Source organism: Poeciliopsis prolifica, unplaced genomic scaffold, assembly GCF_027474105.1.
Source record: "Poeciliopsis prolifica strain line A6 unplaced genomic scaffold, Auburn_PproV2 SCAFFOLD003, whole genome shotgun sequence".
In the NCBI taxonomy this organism is placed as follows: domain Eukaryota; kingdom Metazoa; phylum Chordata; class Actinopteri; order Cyprinodontiformes; family Poeciliidae; genus Poeciliopsis; species Poeciliopsis prolifica.
The window spans coordinates 2,819,501-2,843,512 of record NW_026562378.1 but is presented as its reverse complement, the minus strand read 5'-3'; the positions used below and the strand labels follow the sequence as shown (position 1 = coordinate 2,843,512).

General features: G+C 42.8%; 2 protein-coding genes across 2 annotated transcripts in view; both read left to right on the top strand.

The window, feature by feature from the left end:
- Positions 1-15,925, top strand: part of LOC129354830 (copine-9-like) — a 45,017-nt gene extending 29,092 nt beyond the window's left edge. Inside the window, exons 10-20 of the mRNA XM_055024370.1 lie at positions 265-306; positions 1,356-1,431; positions 2,372-2,425; positions 2,634-2,695; positions 3,676-3,722; positions 4,714-4,895; positions 5,672-5,799; positions 5,919-6,021; positions 7,355-7,412; positions 10,014-10,087; positions 10,911-15,925. Coding sequence (XP_054880345.1) covers positions 265-306; positions 1,356-1,431; positions 2,372-2,425; positions 2,634-2,695; positions 3,676-3,722; positions 4,714-4,895; positions 5,672-5,799; positions 5,919-6,021; positions 7,355-7,412; positions 10,014-10,087; positions 10,911-11,126 — 1,042 coding nt within the window. The 3' untranslated portion in view covers positions 11,127-15,925. The remainder of the gene's footprint in view (positions 1-264; positions 307-1,355; positions 1,432-2,371; positions 2,426-2,633; positions 2,696-3,675; positions 3,723-4,713; positions 4,896-5,671; positions 5,800-5,918; positions 6,022-7,354; positions 7,413-10,013; positions 10,088-10,910) is intronic.
- Positions 15,926-16,706: 781 nt separating this feature from the next.
- si:dkey-156n14.3 (zinc finger protein ZXDC) lies at positions 16,707-23,794 on the top strand. Its single transcript, XM_055024318.1, has 10 exons — positions 16,707-18,715; positions 19,284-19,436; positions 19,703-19,781; positions 19,881-20,011; positions 20,241-20,411; positions 20,616-21,373; positions 21,482-21,566; positions 21,643-21,815; positions 22,628-22,729; positions 23,182-23,794. Exons 1-10 carry the CDS (start codon positions 16,738-16,740, stop codon positions 23,266-23,268), a joined length of 3,717 nt encoding a protein of 1,238 aa, XP_054880293.1. The 5' UTR covers positions 16,707-16,737; the 3' UTR covers positions 23,269-23,794.
- Positions 23,795-24,012: the final 218 nt, after the last annotated feature.

Genomic DNA, 24,012 nt, shown 5'->3' with positions numbered 1-24,012 from the left:
TTCACGTTAGGATTCATATTTCAGTCTCAGTAATCAAAACAGACATTTTCACATTGATCGGACTCAGATCTGTCACCATTAAGTTCAATGAAGGTGACTTCATTTGAACGTGTCCTCACAGCGTTATTTTTAAAGGATGAAAGCGTCCAAAAAAGTAAACTTTCTAACTAAAAGTACCCCCAGTTTTTGATCTTTCTCTCTCTCCGCTGTTTCTTCTTCTCCCTTTTATTTTCTCTCCTATCTGTGAATCTCACCTTCCTCCAGGACAGTGAAGGTGGACGTTTATGACTGGGACAGAGATGGGAGGTAAATTCTCTTGTTCGCCGTCTCTCACCTTTCTTTTGTCCATTTCATTTTCTGGCTCCACTCAGAGCATCTCAAATGTCACACCAATTTCGTCTAACCCAGGGCGTCTTATTATAGCAGATGGATAGCTGCGCTTGCCTGGCAAATGCTGCGTAGCGACTCAAAAGTTGTGCGTGAAAGGTTGTCACTGAGAGAACGGGAAGGCAGAATGCGGTTTGGCTCTCTTTCTGTCTGGTGCTGGGATGCTGCAGGGGCTCTCCTCTCACTTTATTGGTTTTAATTATAAGACTTGCGGGGGGTTTCCGGCCCGCTGGCTACACGTCTCGGCTTGTCATAATTTGTAGTCTTTTGTATCCAGACTTCCAAATGTATGTTTTTTTTTAAAGTCATGAAGTAAATATTAGTAGAGTCACTCTAAAGCAGAAAAATCATGGCAGTCGTGAGCAGAGGTGGGTAGCAACTAGTTACATTTTCTTGAGTAATTTTGTGGAAAAAAAATTATTTTTACCTTTGCTTGAGTCACTTTTATTATGAAGCATCTCGACTCTTACTTGAGTAAAATTTCTGGATTTTCTACCCACTGAATGAAAAACAAACATGTTTTAACCAAAAATACATCAGACAAAGACACACAGCTGCAATTTGTGTTAAAGTTTTATAAGTCTCAGATTGAAAGAAACTGATCTGGAAACATTTTATTTTGTTTGATCTTGTTATTTTTTGTGTGCCAGCTTCATGATGGGGATGATGTTTGAAGTGAAGTGCAGGCGTCTGTGTCCTCTAAACATAACATCTTGTCTGACGGGCAAAAAGCTGAACTTTGGTCTCAACAGACCAAAGAACTTTCTAGTCCAGCCTTGGCCTGAGTTTTCTTCCGCAGCGGGTTTTCTCATTGCCTCTGACCCACATCATTTGTTGAAGCTCCTTGTGCGTCATCATGGTGACCTGGAATCCTTTCTTACAGGTTTTTGCATGGCCATTCAGTTTGCAGGACAGCCGTATGTAGACACATTTCGTATAAAACCATTTTTTCCCCCTTTTTTTGTCAGTCATGATTTCATCGGAGAGTTTACCACCAGCTACAGGGAACTGTCCAGAGGCCAAAGCCAGTTCAATGTCTATGAGGTAAGCTGTGTAAGGAGAAATTCACAACAAGTTTCCGACTTTAGGCAGAACATGAAATACATGAGATATCGCCTGTCTTTTCTTGAGAGTCAGGGTTTTAACATGGTCTCTGGAGCTTTGCGCTGCTGCACTAGTTCCTTTATTATTTATTCTTTTCAGTGATTTCTAGGTTCTTTCTTCCTTTTGAGTTGAAATCATGAGAATAAGATCCAAACCTCAACCTAACTACTGCGTGTCCCTATGGAAAGTTGGTTGGAGAGCCATGAGCTGGCTGATTGCTATAAACCAAGGCTAACATCAATAAATGCTAACAATGTGTGTCTCTGGTTTGAATACTTTCAAACATGGAAACAGTGTGTTAGCTCACATCGTTGGTTGAAATAACTGCCTCAGATCAAACTCCTGTATTTGAGCAGCTGCCGTATTGGATTCTAAGTTTGGGTTCGCCCAAAATCGATTCTTAAAATTTCAAAGTGCGCTTGACTAAACTTTTCTAATGTGGAACTTGAACATTAAAATCTACAAGTATAACAGGAAAATGTGACAAAGATTTTAGGTCTGCCACAATAATAAATTTTGCTTGTTCATAAATTGTCTCAGAAGTTATTGCGATATCCGATAATATCGCCGTTTTGAGACCATTTTCAAGTAATTTATTGCTAACATTTTTTTTTTAGTAGATCAAATTGACCCGACAAAAAATGTATTTGTACATCACTGAGCTGGTGTTATGTAAGTATCTTTGCATATTAACAGACTGAGTTAAATGATATTCAAAAAGCTCAAACCTTGGCATGTAAGTAATGTTTCTCACATAATATAGCATTTTTTGTGTTTTGCTGAAGACAACATGATGTGGACATTAACAGATGCACTGAAGGTTCTCCAAAGTCTACTCACTCTTGTATAATAACTAGTACTTTGGTGTTGCTTGGTTTAGGTTTTGAATCCTAAAAAAAAAGGAAAGAAGAAGAAATATGTCAATTCAGGGACGGTAAGACCAACTTGACTGTTTTTCACTACTACATGCCAACATATATTACTGAACAATAATCCTGGCTGCTTGGACTTTTATCCAAGTAATAAAAATATATTTGCAAGGCCCCTGACTTTCTCGGACGTTTCTCTTGTCTCGTGCCGTCTCACCGTTATTGTTCCTTTCTCCTCTGTTTTCCATCATCTCCCCTCTCTCCATCTTTAAGGTGACTCTCCTGTCTTTTAAAGTGGACTCGGAGCACACATTTGTCGACTACATCAGAGGAGGGTAAGAGCGCGGTCACAAATGTTTCACAGACGCATGGAGGGACCCAGAGATTGCTGTTGCTATTAGGACAGACAAAATTAACAGAGGTTTTTGTTATTGCATGATGGTTGAAATGTGACAAAGATAAGTGTAAAATACATGATTCTCAAGTATCACTAAGTACAATAAAAGGTTTAGTGAGGATGCTAAAATATGGCTTTCTCAAACGGAAATCAAGCAGATTTGCAGTGCAGAAGAATGCCACTAGGGGAAGAAGTACAGGTTTGAGCATACATTGGAAAGGAACCTTAATTGTCACTTAATCTCCAATGGGAGGTTCATGAAGTGTTGTGTCATCTGATAGTCATGTTAGTCTGGGATTTTAGAAAAATAGGGTTAAGACTACGGGACCTGATCTGGAACTATGACAGAATCTACATCTATGAGGTTGTTGGTTAGGCCAGAGGAATTTCCAGAGAATCATCCAGTTAGCAAAGCCAAAAGTGAGACAAAGGGACATGACAGTGTCCTTCCAGATGACACAAGGTGTGTTGATGGAGTGATGACAGGAGGCAACTTTAGTTATGTTAGATACAATCACTAACATAGCGATTTCAGCTCTAAAATTGAAAATTAGGTTGACAGGGCCGGAAATAGAACTTACATTTCTGAAGTATTTCTTATCTGAAAATTAAAATCACACTGAATATTCAGTGGAGTTTGCCGTTCCAATGAAAATTCCATCCGTCAGTCCGTCCACCCATTTTCTGCACAGCCTTGGGGCGAGAGGCGGGGTCTCCCTGATCAGGCCGCCAGTCTGTCACAGTGAAAATGACAGATAACTGAATGTAAAAATTTGAAATATAATGTTTGGTAGAGAATACTTTGAAACAAGGCAAGATGTTCATCCTATCAGTATTTATTTTTCCATTCAAAGAGAGAGGGAGGGACTCCTTTTCTGAAAGGATTTTGTAATACCAATATCTTGTATCTTGTGTCAGGACACAACTGAATTTCACGGTGGCAATAGACTTCACTGCGTCCAATGGTAAGATGCTTCACATTCACACCAGCAGAACATTTTCATAGAAAACATGCTCCAATTTTAAGAAATAACATGAGACATATCCAGACTGTGTATTGTTACACTTGATTGTTTGGAGTATTTATCAACCTTGTAGCTACAGATCAGGCATAAATGACAGGAACATCCACAGCAACATGGCGATTGGTTGGTAGAGGAAAAAAAGGGTAGCATGGCAGGGTTGTAGTGTTTAAAATAGTTATTTTTAAGATAAATATTACATATGAAATATCATTCCCTCATGAAAAACATATCCAGAGTTTTGTTTTAACTCATTGATGCATGCTTAGCAGCCATTTGTGGGCACCTTAACATCTACTCACATGATGCACCGCCTATTTGCCCAAAGCTCCGCCTCTGAGCTTCAGGTCCCGCCCCCAGCCTGCTCCACCAGACTAGCGGCAGAAGCAATTAGCAAACACCCAGTGGAACTGGTCGTTACACAAAGTGCAGCGCTCCTAAGAGAGACTGTGAGGCATCAATGGACGACAAGGAGAAGCATCGTTATGATGACATGCTGAGGGGGGGAGTGTCGCAACGAGTAGGAGGTTCTTAAAGAGACAGAGGCCAATTACAAGATGTCAGAAATGCCACGTCAAATTTCTTTTAAGTTGTCTGTGATATATTCAGCATCTTCATAAAAAAACTGAACATAGTAATATAGTTCCCTGATTGTGGTATTAACTGGGCTCTCCAGCCAAAGTGATTATGAATAAAAGTAGATACAAAAGTATTTGCTGGCAATAGTATCATTTTGGGTTTTGGCTGAATATAAGTGAACATAGTTTGGGGCAGAGCCTCTTTTATTTTTATTTATTGTCACACCACTCGTAAGAGATATTTAAATATTGACCCAAAGCTTTTTCATAACGTCAACTTTAAGAGTCCTAATACATTTTAAACAACTGCATTTCCTTTATGAGCAAAGATGTTTTTCTGTACATTCATTCTATAGGAAATCCTTCCCAGCCCACTTCTCTGCACTACATGAGTCCATACCAGATGAATGCGTATGCCATGGCCCTGAAGGCTGTGGGGGAGATCATTCAGGATTACGACAGTGACAAGCTCTTCCCTGCATACGGCTTTGGGGCTAAACTACCTCCAGATGGCAAGATCTCCCATGGCTTCCCACTGGTAAACACATGACAGGACACAGCCACTGTTTGGTCTCACATGGTTCGTTGAGTTTTGAGTTATGTTTTTCTGTATTTTGTATTTATGAAAGGCTAAAAGAATAATAATAATCTGCAATTACAAAATTCCTACAGGACTTTTTCTCTCTGATTTAACTTCACAATTGCACAGCACCAATACTTTTGCACCAAAAATACTTCCATAGAAAATGCTCTCCTTTCAGCTGCAACTAACAATTGTTTTAGTAATGGATTTATCTATTGATTATTGTCATGATTAATTACATTTTGAACGTATATTAGAAATAAATTAAGAGGTGAACAATTAGTTCAACTCTTTTTTTAATAACAAAATATTTCAAAATGTGTGTAAAATGCAATAGCATGGATTTCCTTTAGTAAATGCTCGATCATTTGTAGCAAAGGATTCACGTCCAGCTAAAAAATTCAAAATAAAGATACTCCTAACATTTAGTTTATTTACACTCCTGGCTGTTTTTTCAGCAAAATATAATTTATTTGCTTGTCTCCTCCAGTTAACGATTACTAAATTAATTTCAATAATAATTTAATCACGATTAATCACTTCAGCCCTTCTCTCGAGAGCCTATGACATTTTTTCTGAAGCGTTGTAGCTCGCGCTAACATGAACATTTCTATTTAGGTTTAAGAAAATGTCGAATGGCGTGGACAAAGCAGAAAGCGACAGAAACGGCTGGTTTTCCCAGGCGTAAACAGGTTACATTTTGTGTTGTGGTTTGTTTTTCTCTTTTCCAGAATTCTAACACAGAGAATCCGAACTGTGTGGGGATTGAAGGCGTGCTGGAGGCTTACTTCCACACCCTGCGAACCGTCCAGCTGTACGGCCCGACCAACTTCGCTCCAGTCATTAACCAGGTGGCTCGGTGAGACACTAACACATGGTTAGGTTTAGCCTGTGAAATAGGTGAATATCGACATCTGTACAGCAATGTGTGCTTGAATCACGTTATTGTCCCAATTCCTGTGTGTGTTATGACATCAGGTGCGCCGCAGAAGTGACGGATGGCTCGCAGTACTTTGTGTTGCTGATGATCACAGATGGCGTCATCTCAGACATGGCTCAAACTAAAGAGGCGGTTGTCAATGTGAGCATTCACAACTCAGTTCTTTGAACTCTCTTGTTTGGGTCGATGGGCTGATAGAACAATGTTACGTTTTCACGCAAAACTGATTGATTAGTTGACGTTAATGCCCATAAGTACCTGACCTAAGGGGAAGCAAAGACCTCCGATTGACATTTGATCAGCGTCATTAAGGCTGTCTGACTCCGTTACGTATGAAGGACGTGACAGAGCTCCGTAGGAGGGACTTTGACTAAGCCTTTCTTAGCCTGAGCTGTGAGGAGATTCTGCTGGATTAATGTTGCGTTTATCTTTTACTAGTTTTAACTGGGATAAGGTGCATGAGGACTATTTAAAAAATTGTGGGAAAATGTTTGACATTACACCATGTTCCAAATGATTATGCAAGTGATATTTTCTTAGATCTTCTTAAAAGGTCAATGCAAATGATGGTCAGTATAATTTTCAAGTCATCGCTTCACAGCACGGTGATAACACTTCAGTTCTGGTTAAATATCTCTTGCTTTTATTCCTTGTCAAACTATCTGATGATTTTTGTCAGCAGAGAGATGCTTTCTCTTTCCCATAGTGCTTGAAACCTGTGGCCTGCTTAATAATGTGGAACATCCTCCTGAAGTAGATTTCCTTTAATTGAGCTCACCAGACAAACTAATCAACCAGCTCTCTGAAATATATTATAGTGATTCAAATAGCCCTGACACACAATACTATCTATAAATTTAATAGCATAAAGATGACATAAATTTGCATAATAATTTGGAACACGGCGGTAAGTGAAATAACCGTGTCATAATCTGTATGCAGCCATGTCATGATAAAAGATTTTGCTGGATGATAAGCGATTCCAGAAATCATTATGATAAACGTTAATATTGCTGTTTGAGACCATTTTCAAGTAAGAAAATAATTATGGAGTGATATTGTAAGTTCAGCCTCTCAAAGACCAATGAAATTTAATTTTTTTTTAAAATATGGAAATGGAAAATATTGTAAGCATTGAAAATAAAACACAGCAACCAAAGATAATAAATTAAAAGCACTTAGAAGAAAAACCAAAACTAGAATGGATTATGAGGTCTCTGTAAACCAAACTGGCCTCAAAGAAGCATTATCATCAGAATGTAAATGATTGAGCTCATTTTAAAGCAATTAGCTGATTAATTACCTATTGTGACAGGCCTAAACACAATAACATGTTAATACACACACACAACCAAAATTTGTTTTTCCTTTGGAATTAACAACGAACATTGAGTTAATTTCACTTTTGAGTTTCATTTTTGCAAACTTCGTCTTCTTTGGTATGAACACCGTCTGCCCTCTGCTCCTTCCACAGGCGGCGTCGCTGCCCATGTCTCTCATCATCGTGGGAGTGGGCCCCGCTGAGTTCGACGGTAAGCATCTGTACGTCTGTGTAAACGGCACTTTCTCAGCCGCTTAAAGCCGACAGAATGATTAGATATGTCACCGTTCTACTGCAAATCCTCCATCCAGCATGTCTCAGCTGCTCCCACTGTCAATCATCCACACCGTTTTTACAGAGGCTCTGGTTCAGACACGAGCAGGCAAAATGTCAGCCAAGTAGAGACCCAAAAAAAAAAGCAAAAAACCAACACATCTCTAATTTATGGTAAAATGCTGTATAAATATGAATTTTTCTATAAAATTCTGGCAACTACACCAGCCAGCATTTTAGATGATTTTTTTGTTTGTTTATTTGTTTTTAAGTGTCTTATTCCAAACGCAATTTGTCCACCATTAACCAAAGAGGTTTTAAAATGCAAATGAAGGATGCCTTAAGACTTACGCGCAGTTCTTTGTCTCAGTCATCAGTTTTGCCGTTTTCTAAAAGCTGAAGAGCTGCTCACTTTCTGAAAAAAAAAAAAAAAGAGCATAAATCTTTCTCACTGCTGGGTTTGGTTGTTGCTGTTACATATATTCCCCAGTGCTATATTTGGCTCACCATGACGGTTTTGCGGATTGTTTCGCTGCCTCATGTGTGTCTAAGTTGCCGACTCTCGGCGCGTGAAGAGCTTCAAAAGCCGACGCGCAGCGTGGAAAAGAAGATGAATCACACGAGCCTCTCCTGAGTGAAGGTTTTCTGAGTTGTAGTTCCGTCTGAACCGTCTACCTGGTTGAACAGCTCAGGTTGGAGCGAAGCCCTTCAGAGAACACCGTGTGGGAATGCGCCTTTAAAATTGACAGTAGTTAATCCTCTCATCCCCTTCCTGCATCTGATTGTTTCTCTGCAGCTTCAAACTCGTCTTCTGACCTGTAAAGTTACATCTGCACATCTCAGTGCATTAGAATGCGTTCCAATGAGTCAACAACCTTGAAGCGGGTATTAAACATGTCTTTCTATGTTAAACAGTTTGTTATTGTCCTAATGTTAAATGTGTTCTTTGCTGAGAGCAGAAAATTATCATATTTAACAGAAAGAAAAGAAAGCCAAGTCAGGTTTACTTGTAGATGTCGGCAACGAAGCACTTTGAAGTGCTTTACGTGCTTAATTTGACACAATGAACAAATAAACAACAAAAAAGAACATGACAGTGGCAAAAAGGAATAATAATGAGCAGCCGCCAGAGATATTATATTTGTCATAATATCTCTGGCGAAGTTCGTCAAAGAAATTTACGGTTTTAAAGATAGAAGAAAAACGTTCAGAAAGGACGACATTAGTCACAGAGATCTCGGAAATATTTCTCATTAATAATCAGGTCCAGAGTGGGCCCCATTGGTGTGAAGAAGAAAGGCAAGACTGTAGGGTTGGTTTCAGTAACTCTAAATGTTGGTACAATGATATGCTCTGATAGAGAGTCGGCTCTCTACAGTTATTGAGAGAGCAAGTGGGTGAAAGTGAGGTTTAATTTTCCAAGCACATTGTGAAAATTTTATAGCACAATCAAGTAAATATGTTACATTCAGTTGTTCTAAAAATGTTGTTCTATCAAATGTAACTTGAAATAAATTTGACTTTGCGTTGGGCATCTGTCTCTTTAAGAAGCTCCTGCTCTTTCTGACAACGTTTGTCCGTTAAGCTATAACGTTCGCAGGAGCGTCGCGCTGATGAGCTCATGACACCTTCATTACACCATTAAACTTCATTTAAAATGTATTTCCAGTGAATGAGTTAGCGCTGGAAGCTTTACTGATTAGCGTACGATTTGTCACGGCAACACGAGGTTTCGTGTCTCGTCTCGGCGGGCGTGGCTCGAGCCGCACGCCTGAAAACCCTTTAAACCTCTTGGCTCAGTTCCTATTGGTTTCGTGTCCTCTCTTCTTTCTCTCTGTCCTGGCTGTGTCCTGAGCCTCGACGTCCTCCTATCACATCCTTTTCTTACCTTCCTGCTTCTGCGTGGCTGAGCAATTCTACACAACCTGATTATGCTGATCCTTCTGCAATCTTATGAGATCTTCCCTTCCTGTGACCCATATTATCTCTAATAAAGTTGTTTTGCAGGATATTCTTCTACATGCGGAGATGGCCGACTTGTCGTCAATGCAGAGTCTTTATTGCTTTCATGGCTGATTAGCAGCCTGGTTTCATTCCGGACATTTTGTTACGACTTGACTACAATAGGGAAAGTCATGAATTTGCTTGACGACGACAAGAGTATCTGACTAATTATAGCTCTGTATTTAAAGAGTTTGCATAATGTTAAATTTGTTATTCATAGTGAAGTAAAAGTGGACTCGCTTTTACTGGAACACTTTTACGGCAAGTGTTTGATGGGTCAGATCCCGTCAAGAAACAGTGACAGCAGCTCCACAGTGTAACAATTATTAAAATACTCTTATTGTATTCGTAAGGAACAGAAATATCTATCTTTTGTTGTCTTCTCTGACTGACTCTGACTTTTTCTTTTGACAAAATTAATTTATTGTTTTTGTCCTGAGGACAGAGCAGTCATTTTAATCCTGCAATATGTTCACTCATGTGTGACAAAGTTCCCGCGCAGCATCCTGTACTGTGCCGTGTTTGTTGCTTGCAGCGATGGAGGAGCTGGACGGGGACGAAGTCAGAGTGTCCTCCAGGGGACGATTCGCCGAGAGGGACATCGTCCAGGTGCTGAACTCACACACTTTGCTTTTTCACCCCATCTGTTTGTTTAAAAAAAATGTAAATCATTTTTTTCTTTAGTTCTATTTTGTTATTCCAACATCATGACTATCCAATTAAAAAAATATATTATTTTGCAACTGAATTGTGTTTTCTTTTTGTCCCTGTCTGAGGATTACATGGCTCCATCAGATTTCATTTGATTCTTTGAAAGACTCATTTTGTTGTGATATTGGCTATAAATTTAAATACATAATTTTGTCCAAAAAGACAGATAACGTATGGTAGAGGGCATTTTTTCTTCCATTTTAAACATGTTTGTGAAGTAAAAAGCAAGCAAGTCACAAAAATCGTTTCATTCACTTTTGTAATTTTCTTCACGGTAGTGTAAAATAAAAACTGTCATCCTCAGGCTCGGAAACGTATCTAACACAGAGAAAGCTTTGAGTTTATCTGAAATGTAAGGCAAAAAAAACTAAAGAAGCAAAAAGATGATTTTGATAGAGAATTTAATAGTTGGCAAATATTTACCAACGTCAAAGCATAATCAACCTTTAAAACATCAGGGTTTCAAAACTACTAAACTTTTCCACCATGTTGCTCCTATAATAAAGTCCTGGTTAACAGGAAGTGCTGGACTGTTTTCTCTGAGTTGCTAAACTATCAGTTGGCGACTTCTTGGCTTTTTTTTTTTTTAACAGGAGATTGCTGAAAAGAATTCTGCTCAAGTCTCGCATTTCTTTAGCGTTTTGCCCCGAGTTCTGCTAGTTGCCCTTAGTTCTCTAAAGTATGCTAGCAGGTGGTTGTTATTGTTATTGTTTCATTCCAGTTTGTTCCTTTCCGGGACTACATCGATCGGTCGGGTAACCAGGTCCTGAGCATGGCCCGGCTGGCTAAGGACGTCCTGGCAGAAATCCCCGATCAGCTGATGTCTTACATGAAGAGCCGGGGGTTTGAAGCACGACCTCCGAGACCCGCCACCTCTGACCCCACCTCTGACCCCAGCAGCGCTGAAACCACAAAGCAGAGCAACGCTCGTCCCTGACTGACGGCAGCAAGCAGTGAAGAGCAGAAGCTAGCTTGAGAAAATGACTGTGTTTGTGTGCGTGCGTGTGTGTCTGTGTGTGTGTTTGGGTGTGTGTCCCCTTCTGTGTGTATGTGCAAGTGTGTAAGGTGTGTAACTTCAGGGTTGGTTGGCATAAACCAAATCAGTAAACTGAGCCTAAAAGAGAGACGGCGCCTCTTTTCCGTTTTCTACAACTATATCTGAGGTATCAGGGTAGGAGGTCGGAGGTCAAAACTTTTATTTCATCCTTTTTAGTTAGTTTTTTTAAGGTCAGGCTTCTTCAGCACCTACAAAGTGAAGCATTCTGCCAGCACATCACACAACTCAAATAATTCATTTTGTTCAGTTAAATGTCCACCAGACTTCAGGTCCGCAGCTGCTGCTGTCTTTGGTGGCTCCTGCGGAGCCTGAGACACTTCGACCGGTTCTAGCAGAACGTTTGTCCTCGTCTGATTGTTTCAACGCAGGCCGTTCAAAACGTTTGACACAAGCTAAAATCAAAGAAGCGAGGATCGCTTAGAGAAGCGTTCATATCACACTGGCCAACAGCCAGAAAATTGTCTTGGTTTTTTTTATTGTTTTAGGGTCACTTTGATGAGCTGAATCCAGAAATCACATTGGTTTTTCTCAATCAGGTCAACTTTCTGAAGCATGGAGCAACATGAGCATCAAAATGCAAGACACTGAGAATCTGGATCAATGAGTGAAGAGCAGGAGGAGAGACTCCATCAGGACAGAAAAGAGACGGAGAATTTTACACAATGAAGACGAAATGTTTGATTTACATGTACTTACCCTTATCACTGTTTATTGTTCGGTGTACAGAAATCCTTGTTTGTAACATTTAATTAATATACTGTGTTAGAAAACATTTCTTTTTCTCCAAAAATCTTTTTTGGATAAGAAATATTAACAGAAATGAACTGATAAAGTCACAAAATCATCACTTTAGTCGGAAGATTAGATTTCTCGAAATTAAACTAGAATAAAATCCTGACCTGATTGAGAAAAATGGTCGCTTTTGGATTCAGCCGTGCAAAATCATCCTAACTCACAAACACAAACAACTTCCAAAAAAATATGTTTTTTTGGAACCCGGTGTCATTTATTGAGAAAATAAAAGCTGGATATCGATCTCGGTCTCCCAAAGAATATTAAATGCTGACAGAACAGGAAACTTTGTATTCATCTAGGTAAATATGAAATCTTTTTTTTATATATATATATACCCAATTTGAATTACAAAGTAATATTTTTAATAAGACATTATTGTTTGTAGCAAGGTGAGTTATCAAAAAAGAAAACAATATAGTGCAGTGGCTGTTTAAATGCACCCTGTCATAATTTCCCAATCTAACATACTTTTGTCACTTTGTCACTTAAACTACAAAAAACACAAAATCTCACCATGTTTTTTTGTGTAGTTTTTAGTGCAAATATCTTAGTCTTCATGAAATAAGAAAAAAACACCCTATAAGTAACTTTTCTAGAAGACGTAGGAGCTCGTTTTAAGTAAATCATTATTTTTGATGAAAAAGTTCTAGTTCCGTTGGCAGATTATATCACTAATAACATGGGAAAAATGTCTTGTTGTAAGTGAAATGATCTGCCAGTGGAACTGGTCATTTCTTACTTATGGGAGGTTATCAATCAGCAGATACTTACATGTGAACCCGGTCTTATTTATCTCAGCAGAGGTATAAAAATCAATCGCTCTCCTCTTCTGCTCTGCAGAGAAAGAGGCTTGACTGTTGGCTCCGCCCACCAGGTCAGGTCTGCCTTTACAGTTAGCAATATTCACTCTACTGTTGCAGACTCAGCGACTTTCTTGCTATATATAGCAACATTTCAGACAAAAAAAAAGCAAACAAAAAAATTGATATAGGCCAAAATTAGAATTAGCAGGTCAGGCTGTTATAATATCAGTAATCTGCGATTTGGCCTGAAAACTGCAATCAGTGCGAAACTAAACATAATAAGTATAATCTGATTAGTCAGTGTGCTAATCAGATCAATATACTGTCTTTTTTTGATTAAACACAGTCGGAATGAAGTTAGCAAGTCAGTTTGTGTGAAAACAAAAAAATACTCATTCACTTAATGAATTAATATACACATAACCACTTTGTCAATTGTAGAAACAAACAAACAAACAAAAAACTCAGTCAAAATTTTCAAAGCACAACAAAACTTTCCACTATTTGTCCTGCTTTCTTCATCAGCTGAGTTTGTTGTCATGGTGTAATCGTTTCTTTTGATTTTTCTCTCTCTTCATTTTTTTAATCAACCCAGATCTCACAGGAACAAATTATATGTTTAATTATACAACAGCAACCAAGATTTGCTCCCGCGTGTTTTCACGGACAGGGGTGGCGTGAGGGCCGCGCGTTTTCAGGTCACCGTTTGGAAGTAGAGCGAGTCTAAATGAATCCCACACGGACGGGACGGGAGGGGACGGGGCCCTGCATCCCTCGACCAGAGAGCGAGGGATGCAGGGCCCCATCAGAAAGCAGATTTTAACCCGCCCCCCTTCCCTCTGTCCTGCTGCTCCTCTGTCTATTCCCGCTGTGGGACGTTAGGGGTAAATGTTGCATGAGGCCGACGCCGCCGTCTCGAGCACATTCCGCTGTTTGGAAAATGAACGGCCTCCGGTCCAGACCAGAACGCGTCACGTGTAGCGGAGGATGAGAGGAGAGATCCAGGCCGCTTTTATTCACTTTGATTCTCCACGAAGGAAGAAGAGGGGATTCATTGCTTTTTCTCCTCAGCTTTTGTCGGGCGCCATGAATTATTCACGGAAAGTAAGCTGCTGCTCAGAGGGAGTGAAAAGCCTCCGTGTTTTGTTATGGTGACCCTGAAGACCTCAGTGCAGAGCAGATGGACGGAGAGCATGAGAGCAGAAACAGCAAAAACACTAAACAAGTGTTTCTGCTGGTGTCTTAGTACACTTGAAATAAGACGAAAGTAACTTATAAGCACCTTTCTGGCAAGACACAAGAACTTGCTTGAAGTAAATTATACTTTAATGTTGATCAGAACGCACTAGTGTTAGATTATTTAACTTAAAACACAAGAAGATGTCTTGTTATAAGTGAAATAATCAATATTAAGGAATTATTCCCTTAAAACAATCTCCTGTATCTTGCTGAGAAGTTACTTATTAGTTATTTGTGTCTTATTTGGAGGTATTTGCAGTGGAAACTGGAGCAAAAATACCTGGAACATTTTAGTGTTTCTTGCAGTTGAAGCCCTCAGGTGAATTTACAAACTTTCGTCGTTTGCTTTGCTTTTCAATCATTTTTCTGCAGGTGTTCTGTTGCGTTTCTGCGACCCAGAAGTATCTGAACATCAACGCGGCGGCTTTAAATCAGTAATTAACGTAGATGGTTTGACGCACAGCTGATGGAAGAAACTAGATCGTTTGAGGTTTTACTCAACGATCAAAATGGGTCTTTTGTGCTTTATTCTTGTCATCAACTCTCAAAAATGTTTTGTACATGTCTCATTGAGATCCAAGATTTTATTTACAAGAGAGACCTGCTTTGATCGTTTTTATTTTATTAACAATTGAAAAGTAGAATGCAGTTAAGTTCCATTTGAGATGTAGTTGTCTACTACATTTCAAGCTCAAAACGAGAGCCTGTTTCATAAGACATTTTTTTCTTTTTGTCTTAAAAGAATCAGAGTGGATAGCTCCAGGACGCTCCTGACCAAAAAGGAAAATGCTTTTTTCCTAAATTCTGGGTGGTGATAACAGGACGTTAAAAGCTGTATGTCTGAGTATAACTGAGCTCCGATGGGTTTCCTCTTACTGTGAAAGGTTGTGCTTCCTCCTGTGGTGCACGACGCAATAAACAAAAACAACACTTTGCGCATTTTGCTTCAGTCGTTCCATGTTTGACGTTTAGCTCTCACTACGGTGTTCAACAGAAATCTTACCAAGTATTTTTGGTCTAGTTTCTATTAAAGGTATCTTAGTACACTTCAAATAAGACAAAACTGAGTTAGAAATACATTTACTGAAAGATATGGGGGCTTGTTTAAAGTCAATAATTCCTTAATATTGAAGTAGAAGTTCTAGTTCCAAAGGCAGGTTTTTTCTCTTATGATGTAGGGGGAAAAATTTATTATAAGTTAAATAATCTGCCTATGGCACTAGCACTTTGAAAAATCAATATTGAAAAATAATTAACTTAAAACAAGCTCCTAAATCTTCCTGAAAAGTTACTTGTAAATTATACTAGTTCAAGTGTACTCAGATGTTTGCACTAGAAACTAGACCAAAACTACAGGAACCACTTTATTAAAGTATGATCATTTTAGCACCTGTGATGTTAGAAGGGAAATAGATACGTGGCCTTATTTCTGTCATAGTCCTGCAAGGGGGAAATCTATTTTTATATGACAACACAAGAACTTTGTCATTTTGCATGTTCATGTGGCTCTGATTCTGTTCAGTGTTTTCATCCTGTCAATTACTCTGGACGACATTTGATCGTTTTTGTTCTGACTTGTGCACTGTGCAGGGGTGTTCTTTATTATTTATTTTTGTTGTTTTGTACAGCATCATTGAACGAACTGCCAGCATGATGACCCAAAATATGTAAATAAGTGGAAAACAGTCTCTAGAGTAGGTTTGAGCAGCATGTGCTTAAAACGTGCATGCTTTAATGTAATGACCAACACTGCACCATTTGATTTATTGGGTACATTGTACAAGCATGCTGAGCTTGTTGCACTGTGTAAACATTCTGAATTAAACCCACTAAGAAATGTTGTTTAATGCTTCTCTCTGGTCCAATGAATTCTGCACAACATATTACCCATTAAGATCAATTGCAAACACATAACGTGCAGATTGAACAGTATTTCTTCCTGATCCAGACTTTTTTCATTTTATTTCTGTAGCTTTTTTTTTAAAAAAACTTCTGCTTAACCCACTTAGTAAAAAAATAATGTGACTGAGCATTTGCTAATCAGTATTTCACAATGTCATTTTAATGTACGTCATAAGACGTTCTATTGAGATTCTTCTTTCAGTGTTTGCGTACAGAGATCTGCGCATTTCTTAGTGCTACACTGCCGCTTAGAGGAGACAGTGTGAAACTACACTCCTTAATTTAGCATGTTGGCGGAATGCCTAATTTAACGAGTGTTTTAATAGAACATTACAGCTAAAAGGGTAACCCCGATTATATTAAACTTTCTTTTTTCGGAATAGTCTCTTGTACACTTATTACCCCAGATGAAAATGCATTTTGCATGTATGAAAACCTGAAAATTGTAATTACATGCACCAAATCAAATTATAGAAACCTGAATAACATTCGGCTCGGTTCCTTTAGCTTAATATAAAAAAATAACCTTTGGGTTTATTGGGAAAAAAATACTGTTTTGATATTTTAAGCAGAAACCAATTATTTGCAGAATGATCAATGTGTTGACGGAATATTCCTCGAATCGTTTCTATAATTTCCGTACATGCCCTGAACGCGGCACTCGGCCTGACAGAGACCGTGTTGTGACTGGATGGATCATCTCCGGCTTTTAGGGCGGGCCTTTTCGGTGCCGCTGCTACAGGGATACCAAGATGGAAATCCAGGGGCTTTCTGATGCCCAAAACATCCACTCTCAACATGGCGCCCTACACAGAACCGCTTCGTCTGCACTTCGGTCAACCGGAGCCTCGTTCCCGCAATTGATTTCAATCGAAAATGAAGCGGACGGACCGCCGGAGCTGCCCGAGCTTCAGAGTGACAGTAACAACAACGCGGGGCCGAAGACAGCGCAGTTTCGCCTGCTGGGGGAAAATGGCAGCGAGCTCGCTCGTTCTCCCGTCACCAAAAACGTCTCAGCGGCCAGCAGCATTGCACCCGAAGACAGAGCGATTCTGGGACTTCATAACATGATGAACGCGGAAAAGGAAAACGTGTTCAATTCCCTTCTCGGCTCGCAGGACTTCAGCAGGACTGAGTGGCGATACGAGGAAAACGGTGAGGTAATGCAAATGGCGCTGCCTCTGTTCGAGGGGGAGGCGGAAGCGATGCCTCAGAGGCAGCTGCAGTTGTCCTCTCCGGTTTTACGGCAGCAGCGTGAGGACTGCGCTCTGAAGCAGCCTGTCGGTGAAAGCCTCGGAGCTATTCTTAATGCTTCGGCGGGAAGCCGGAACCCGGGGAAAAAAACTGACAGACTAACACAGGAGCTATATGTCGTGTTTAATACCGCCAGAGAGGATGGGGCAGCCGCCGCGAGCAGAAACCGAGCGGATGGCTCGTGCGACAGTGGGGGTAAAATGAAGGGAAAGGAAGCGGAGGGCTGCGGCTCCATGGAGGCTGGCGGCGGCGGTGTCGCCTTCTGTGAGACCGCTGACATCCTGGGCTGTCCTGACACGCAAACACCGAGGAGGGCAGAACACGTCTTCAGTTTACTGACCGATAATCCCGCTGTGCTGAGTGCCAAGACAGCTGACGACCATCACACCGTCAAAGACGTAGTTTTGACGAACAAATATGGCGATAAGCTCTGTGGGCAGATCTGTACGGAAAACGGTGACGACAGGCTGCTCGGTGGCCGACCAGACCACGCCGCGGCGCTGACCTCCGGGGCGGCGCAGCCTATGGAGAAACCAGCCTACGGCTCCGAGACAACGCGACTGCAGGACGGTACACACCCGCTCACCTCCTCCAGCAGTCCGCCTGCCGCGGAGACCTTTTCCGGGACCATTACAATAAACAACCAAAGCATCATTGTCACTATTGAAAATGGGGTCCTGACTCTGGCGGCTCCACCAGAGGGGTACGTCCACAAAGAGGATGACATGGTGAGCTTAAAGGAACATCTAGGCATGAAAGACCATGAGGATATAGTTCTTCTCAATTATGACAGTGGTACTAAATCTATCGGGAAGATCAGCACCCTGGCAGTAGCCAGCTCCAGTCAGCAGGAAGAGCCCAGGGCTGGTGTGTCTGTCAGTGACTCTGAGCTGGCCCTGGTGGAAGACTGCGCCTTGTCAGAACTGGGCACCTCGCTGGACTCCTGTTCTGCTGCCAAGCAGGAAGCCGGAGTCCTGTGTGCTGTGACGGAGGCCGACTTGATTGCTCCATCGCCAAAAGCCCCCGTTGGGGGGTGTAGCAATGAAGACCTGAACTCCTTATCCCTGATCAGATCGAAAAAGGACATGGTTGCCACCTTCGCCTGCCCGGAACCCGGTTGCTCTTCCGCGTTTGACTCTCGCCAGAAGCTGAAGGTCCACCTGTTGCACCACGCGGAGGAGCCACGGCCGTACCAGTGCAAAGTGGAGGGCTGCGGCTGGGCCTTTGCCACCTCCTACAAGCTGAAGCGCCACCTCCAGTCCCACGACAAGCAGCGGCCGCACACCTGCGAGTTCGAAGGCTGCGGCAGGCGGTTCACCACGGTCTACAACCTGAAGGCTCACGTCAAGGTCCACGAGCAGGACCACGCCTTCGCCTGCGAGGTGTGCAACGAGAAGTTCCGCAGCGCCACTCGCCTCACCAATCACCAGAGGGTCCACTTCGCACCACAGAGGCCCCACAAGTGTGAATTCCCAGGTACTGGTCCGATAGTTCCCATGCTCATTTTGCACTTGAAGGCCATTTACTGTGAGGCACAAACACTTTTGCTGAACTCAGGAAAACCCAATTCAGCCAGTCCACAAGTTTGGATTCAATGAGAATTTTCTCTGAATACAGACGGTTCAAATACAAACATAGAGCGCTGATGTTTGGAAAAACGGTTTCTAAGGTAATTGCACCTGGACCACCATCACCAAGGCGATAACAAGGTTATCCACTGATGGCTTAATATTTTCCCCTTGTTACTATTAAACTTCACCTTGGAAAGCTGGTTTAGAAACCGGCCAGTTTCAGTCGATCCTTTCTGGCTATGTGTTGATTTCACTGTGGATGCTTTAGTGTTCATCTACTTCCACACATCCTGGGTCAGATGGATAAAGCTAGTTTTCCAGCAGGAAGTTTTTCCCAAATACAGAAACAATGGGTTTAGAAGGTTTTCTGATTTTGAAAAGATCTATAATCCTGAATTGGCCAGAAAACTGCAGTCGGTGCACTGCTGGGTTTTGTTTTTTTTAAGCTCCAGCTGCTCTCCTCTCCTGTACAGGCTGCGAGAAAACCTTCATCACCTTCAGTGCCCTCTTCTCACACAATCGGACTCACTTCAGAGAAACGGGCCAGTTCAGCTGCACCTTCCCAGGCTGCGACAAGACCTACGACAAGGCCTGCCGCCTGAAAATTCACATGAGGAGTCACACAGGTAAGCTGGCAGGCCATCACACACTCACACACGTGTCCGGATGATAGCAACATGCATACTTGATCAGCTTGTGTGCTGAAATCCCAGTCGGGTTTTGAGCCTCCGCTGAGTGAGTTTCAGAACAGTTGCAGTGAATGTTTCACTTGCTGAATCATCAAAGCAGTTGTCGTCCAACATCAGAATCCTTCCTCTCGGTGTTAAAGCCCAAACTCCAGCGACATGTAACACTTTATGCGACTCTGATCTTTTCGCACTGCGCTCTTCAGGTGAGCGGCCCTTTGTGTGCGACTCGGAGGGCTGCGGTTGGTCTTTCACCAGCATGTCCAAGCTGCTCCGTCACAAACGGTGAGAGCTTCCCGAACCCGTTCTCCTCCGACGTGAACAGAGCGCTTCCGTCTCCCCGGCGTATGAAACGATGACGACCGTCTGTATGGTTTTTGTCAGGAAACACGACGACGACCGTCGATTTGTCTGTCCGGAGGAGGGCTGTGGGAAGTCTTTCACCAGAGCTGAGCACCTGAAGGGCCACAGCATCACCCACCTGGGCACCAAACCCTTTCAGTGCCACGCAGAAGGTCAGCCAACTCTTTATCCGTCCAGCAGCCTTTACAGCAGGACATGGTTTAATTTGATCAGATATTTAGTACTTTAGAAGACTTTTTACTAAACACTTATTTACTCCTACTTGAGTAATTTCTTGAATGGCTACGTTTTACTTGAGCTGTACTCTTACTTGAGTGCAATTTTTGTGTCCTCTGTCCGCTGCTGGTCACAGGAACCGTAATGTCTGCTTCCTGTCCTCAGGCTGCTACGCCAAGTTCTCAGCCCGCAGCAGCTTATACATCCACTCTAAGAAGCATAAGCAAGACGCCAGCACCCTGAGGACCCGCTGTCCGGTGGCCAACTGTTCCAAGCACTTCTCCTCCCGCAGCAACCTGAAGAGCCACATGCTCAAACATCACCACCTCAGCCCCGGTGGGTACCAGCAGGGTTCCTCCTAACCCAGGAACACCCTGTTAATAATAGTCGCCCCACTGCTGCCAGTTCACCAACTTTCTTGCTATATTTCAGACAAAAAAAAAAGAAAGAATTATCATCAGCCAAAATGTTAATCGCATCTCTCATTCCTGTGCTTCTGACAGCTTTCTGATTTTTGTTTTCTTTGTCTCTGTTCTGCAGATGTTCTGTGCCAGATGGAGACCACACCCACCCTAACTCCCAGCAGTGAACTCATCAGCTCCACCCCAACGTCAGTACCTGGTTCTGGCGTTGGCGGGGCGGAGCAGCTGTCCAGCTTGGACCTCAGCTCCCTGTTCTCCTCGGTCCCCGGCGGCGCGGCGCCCACCGCCGGCATCGAGGTGGGGATCCCTGTGGCTGGAGGCGCCTCCAACGGCTCCTTCACCATGGACCTGTCCCTGGTCAGCTCGGGGATTCTTACCATCGACCCGTCGTCGGTGGGTGCCACACTTGTCGCCAGCGCCAGTACCACATTGGCCAAGCCTTTGGAACCACTCGTCATGGCGACCGGTGCCGACTTGGCCCACCAACATGGACTGGAGGGAACCGTGGGGGACGTCCTCCCTCCCCAAGGCACACTCAACCTAGACGACGTTCAGTCGGTCACCCCAGAGGCTCTGGGCATGCAGGGCGCCCCCGTGGACCCGGCCCTGCAGCACCCCCTCAGCTCCTCTGGTGGGCTCGGGGTGGAGTCCGCCGCCGGCTTGGCGGTGGTCTCCGAGCTCCTGACCTCACCCTCCAAGGTGGCGGAGGTTGGAGCGCAAGGAGGTGCGGGCCACCTGCTGGGCTGCGTGGAGGTTCTGGGCCCTCAGGAAGGAGGGAAAGTCGTCACTTCTCAGTTTGTTTTCCCCGGTTCCTCCGGCGGCGGCTTCAGCCCCCAGAAGGAGTTGGACCTGGCCGTGTCACCCAGCAGCTTCCTGGTGAGAGGAAACCCTTCATCCTGGTTTACTTCCTCACCGCTTCCTCTCATGATTCAGGGGTTCTGGCTGGGAACAGTCAGTGATTGTTCTGTCCTGGTTCCCCCTCAGGACAGTGGAGGTTCTGCCCGGACAGACTACAGAGCCATCCAGCTTGCCAAGAAGAAGAAGCAGAGGGGTTCTTCAGCCGGCGCTGGTGAGGACCTCCACCTCCCCTCCACTGTCAGAAGAGTTACATCACCTTAACCTGTCACTCTTCTTCCACATTCCAGGAACTTCAGGCTCAGGCCAGAGGAAAACTAAAGCATCAAAGGTTGCCGTGGCAACCGTACCCCTCTCGTCCTCTGGCGCTCGTTACAGTGACGGCGCTGTAGCGGCCGGTGGGGGTCTGACCCTGCGGGACCCGGTCACAGGGACTCAGTACGTCCAGATTCAGCTGCTGCAGGTGAGATTCAGCCCGGTGTGTTTCCTCACACACTCCCTCAGATCTCTAAGCCCACAGCGCTGCTTTTCTTCTTCTGTGCTTTCAACCTCACACGACCCACGACGTGAGCCGGGGAGCTGAATGGGACAGTTTTCTGACTGGCATTCACAAAGTGAAAAATTCAATCGTTTGTTCAGTCAGTGAACACATCGTGCCTTGCAGCTGCCAGCCTGGACTCCCCACCTCTATTGGGCTGTAACTGGGTCTGTTGGTGTTCAAACTAACAGAACCCAATGGAACAGCTCTGCCCCTTAAGACATTACTTTTGTATATTATGTTCAGTCCAGGAATGTTGTCTTGCATGGTCCTGCCACACTCTTCCTCATAGACATGCTGATTTTGGTCATTAAATGTGAAAACGCATATTTTGATTTCTGTTTAAAGCTTTAAGTCTCCAGCTCTGTGCACCGTTTCATCCAACCTTTTTCTGTTTCTGCCCCAAACCCTCTCGTCCACCCTGCAGCCGCTCCTGCTGTTTCGGACATCATTTATTTAAAGTCTGGAACACGGTCAATAATTTATAATTCTATGAAGGAAAAATAAAAGGATGTGTTCAAGTCGAGTTTGTCCAAAATGCTGTCAAAACATTTCTGCCAAGGTCTGAGGTGATCACTGGACAACAGTTCTGTGCAGCAGGAACCATTAGGCTCCACCTCTTTCTTTTTCATCATGTTATTGATTTCAGAGGGTAGCTGTAGCTGTTGCTGGAGACCATGCTGAAACGTGTGTGTGTGCGTGTGTGTGTGTGTGTGTGTGCGTGTGTGTTGATACAGGATGATCCAGCCAGTGATGGTGACCTGGCCTTCCAGCTGACCTCCCAGCCATCCACCTCTGGCTCTCAGCTCACTGTGGACTTACCTGTCAACATTTTACAGGCGAGTTGAGTCACAATTGTGGACTTGAGAGTGGGACACCTAGTGGTTCTCAAGTGTAAAATACAGTGACTTCAAAACAAGGTCCAGGTTGGGAGGGGATGGAAATGAAGCAGATGTGTTTCTCAAGATTATAAAATATTGCTAAAACAAACCTCCCTTTCTGGACAAACTTTCTGGAAATAAGTTGTAATTTAAATTTTATATTGACAAAGTCAAATTATTTACACCCTTCTCAGTAATTAGTGTGAAAAAATCTTTCTGGGCATTCCAGCAAATGGAGCCATAGCTTAGCATGTTAGCATGTCCAATTGTTTCCCAACATGTTTACGTTTCTTGATGAATAAATGGAACTGAAGGTTGAATTTAGTGAAACTTCTAAAATCAAATGTTTGAGTTTCTTTTTTTCTTCTTCTTCTTCTTCTTCTGGTTAACTCGTTGTTTTTCCCAAACAGGAACCCTCGGTGATGACGGAAGAGGACAACGGCTCTGATAATTCCCAGTTCACAGGAAGCACCATCAACCTCCAGGACCTGGAGTAACGCCGGACCCCGCTCACATCCGCCAGACACTTTCAAACCGTCGCCTCGGACTGTGAAAGCCTTATTTGGATTTGCGCTCCATGCGCCCCTCCTGATCGGTCGGAGACGTTTCCACGAGACAAAGCACCTTTAGATGAAAGACGAGGTCTCTGTGTCTTGTCTTTTTTGTAAAGTCTAGTTCGTACCAAAACGAGGAGCCCCCAGAGCCAAACAGTTTCCTCCAGTTTGGCTGTTTATTCCAGAAGTGCCAGATCAGCACTCATGCACACACACTGCCTTACAGACGCCTTCACCTGCAGCAGACTGATCTGCTTTCTTCTTCCTTTTACTTCTGTTTCAGTGTTGGGATTTGTTTCTGCCATGACATCAGCGGTCTGTTAAACATGCCTGTCCATGTGTTTTATGTAAAGTGTGATGAGATTTTATGCCTTCTTGGAATAACTTAGTTTTTTATTTATTAATATGACTGGGTTTACAGAGTGGCTGAGCCAAACCCAGATGGATTAAAGAATCAAAGCACAATCAAGCCGTGTTCTGACCTCTATTCATTTGAGGATAGACTTTTGGGGCGAACAGTAATTTTATTTGTAATGTTCTGTACTGATTAACCAGATGGCACACGACTCTATAAACTCGTTGCTCTTTACTTAATCACCTTATTTTATATTTTTATATTTCTTGTATTTTTTTGGTGCCAATTGACGTCAAATGCGATGATTTTACATCAGTTGTTCACAGACAAAC

What these genes read in the sequence shown, in the direction of transcription:
- si:dkey-156n14.3 (XM_055024318.1), top strand. Translation starts at nt 16,738, where the DNA reads ATGGAAATCCAGGGGCTTTCTGATGCCCAAAACATCCACTCTCAACAT. An exon ending in CTTTCAGTGCCACGCAGAAG is followed by an intron (nt 20,012 to 20,240) that starts GTCAGCCAACTC and finishes TCCTGTCCTCAG; the next exon opens with GCTGCTACGCCAAGTTCTCA. An exon ending in TACCTGTCAACATTTTACAG is followed by an intron (nt 22,730 to 23,181) that starts GCGAGTTGAGTC and finishes TTTCCCAAACAG; the next exon opens with GAACCCTCGGTGATGACGGA.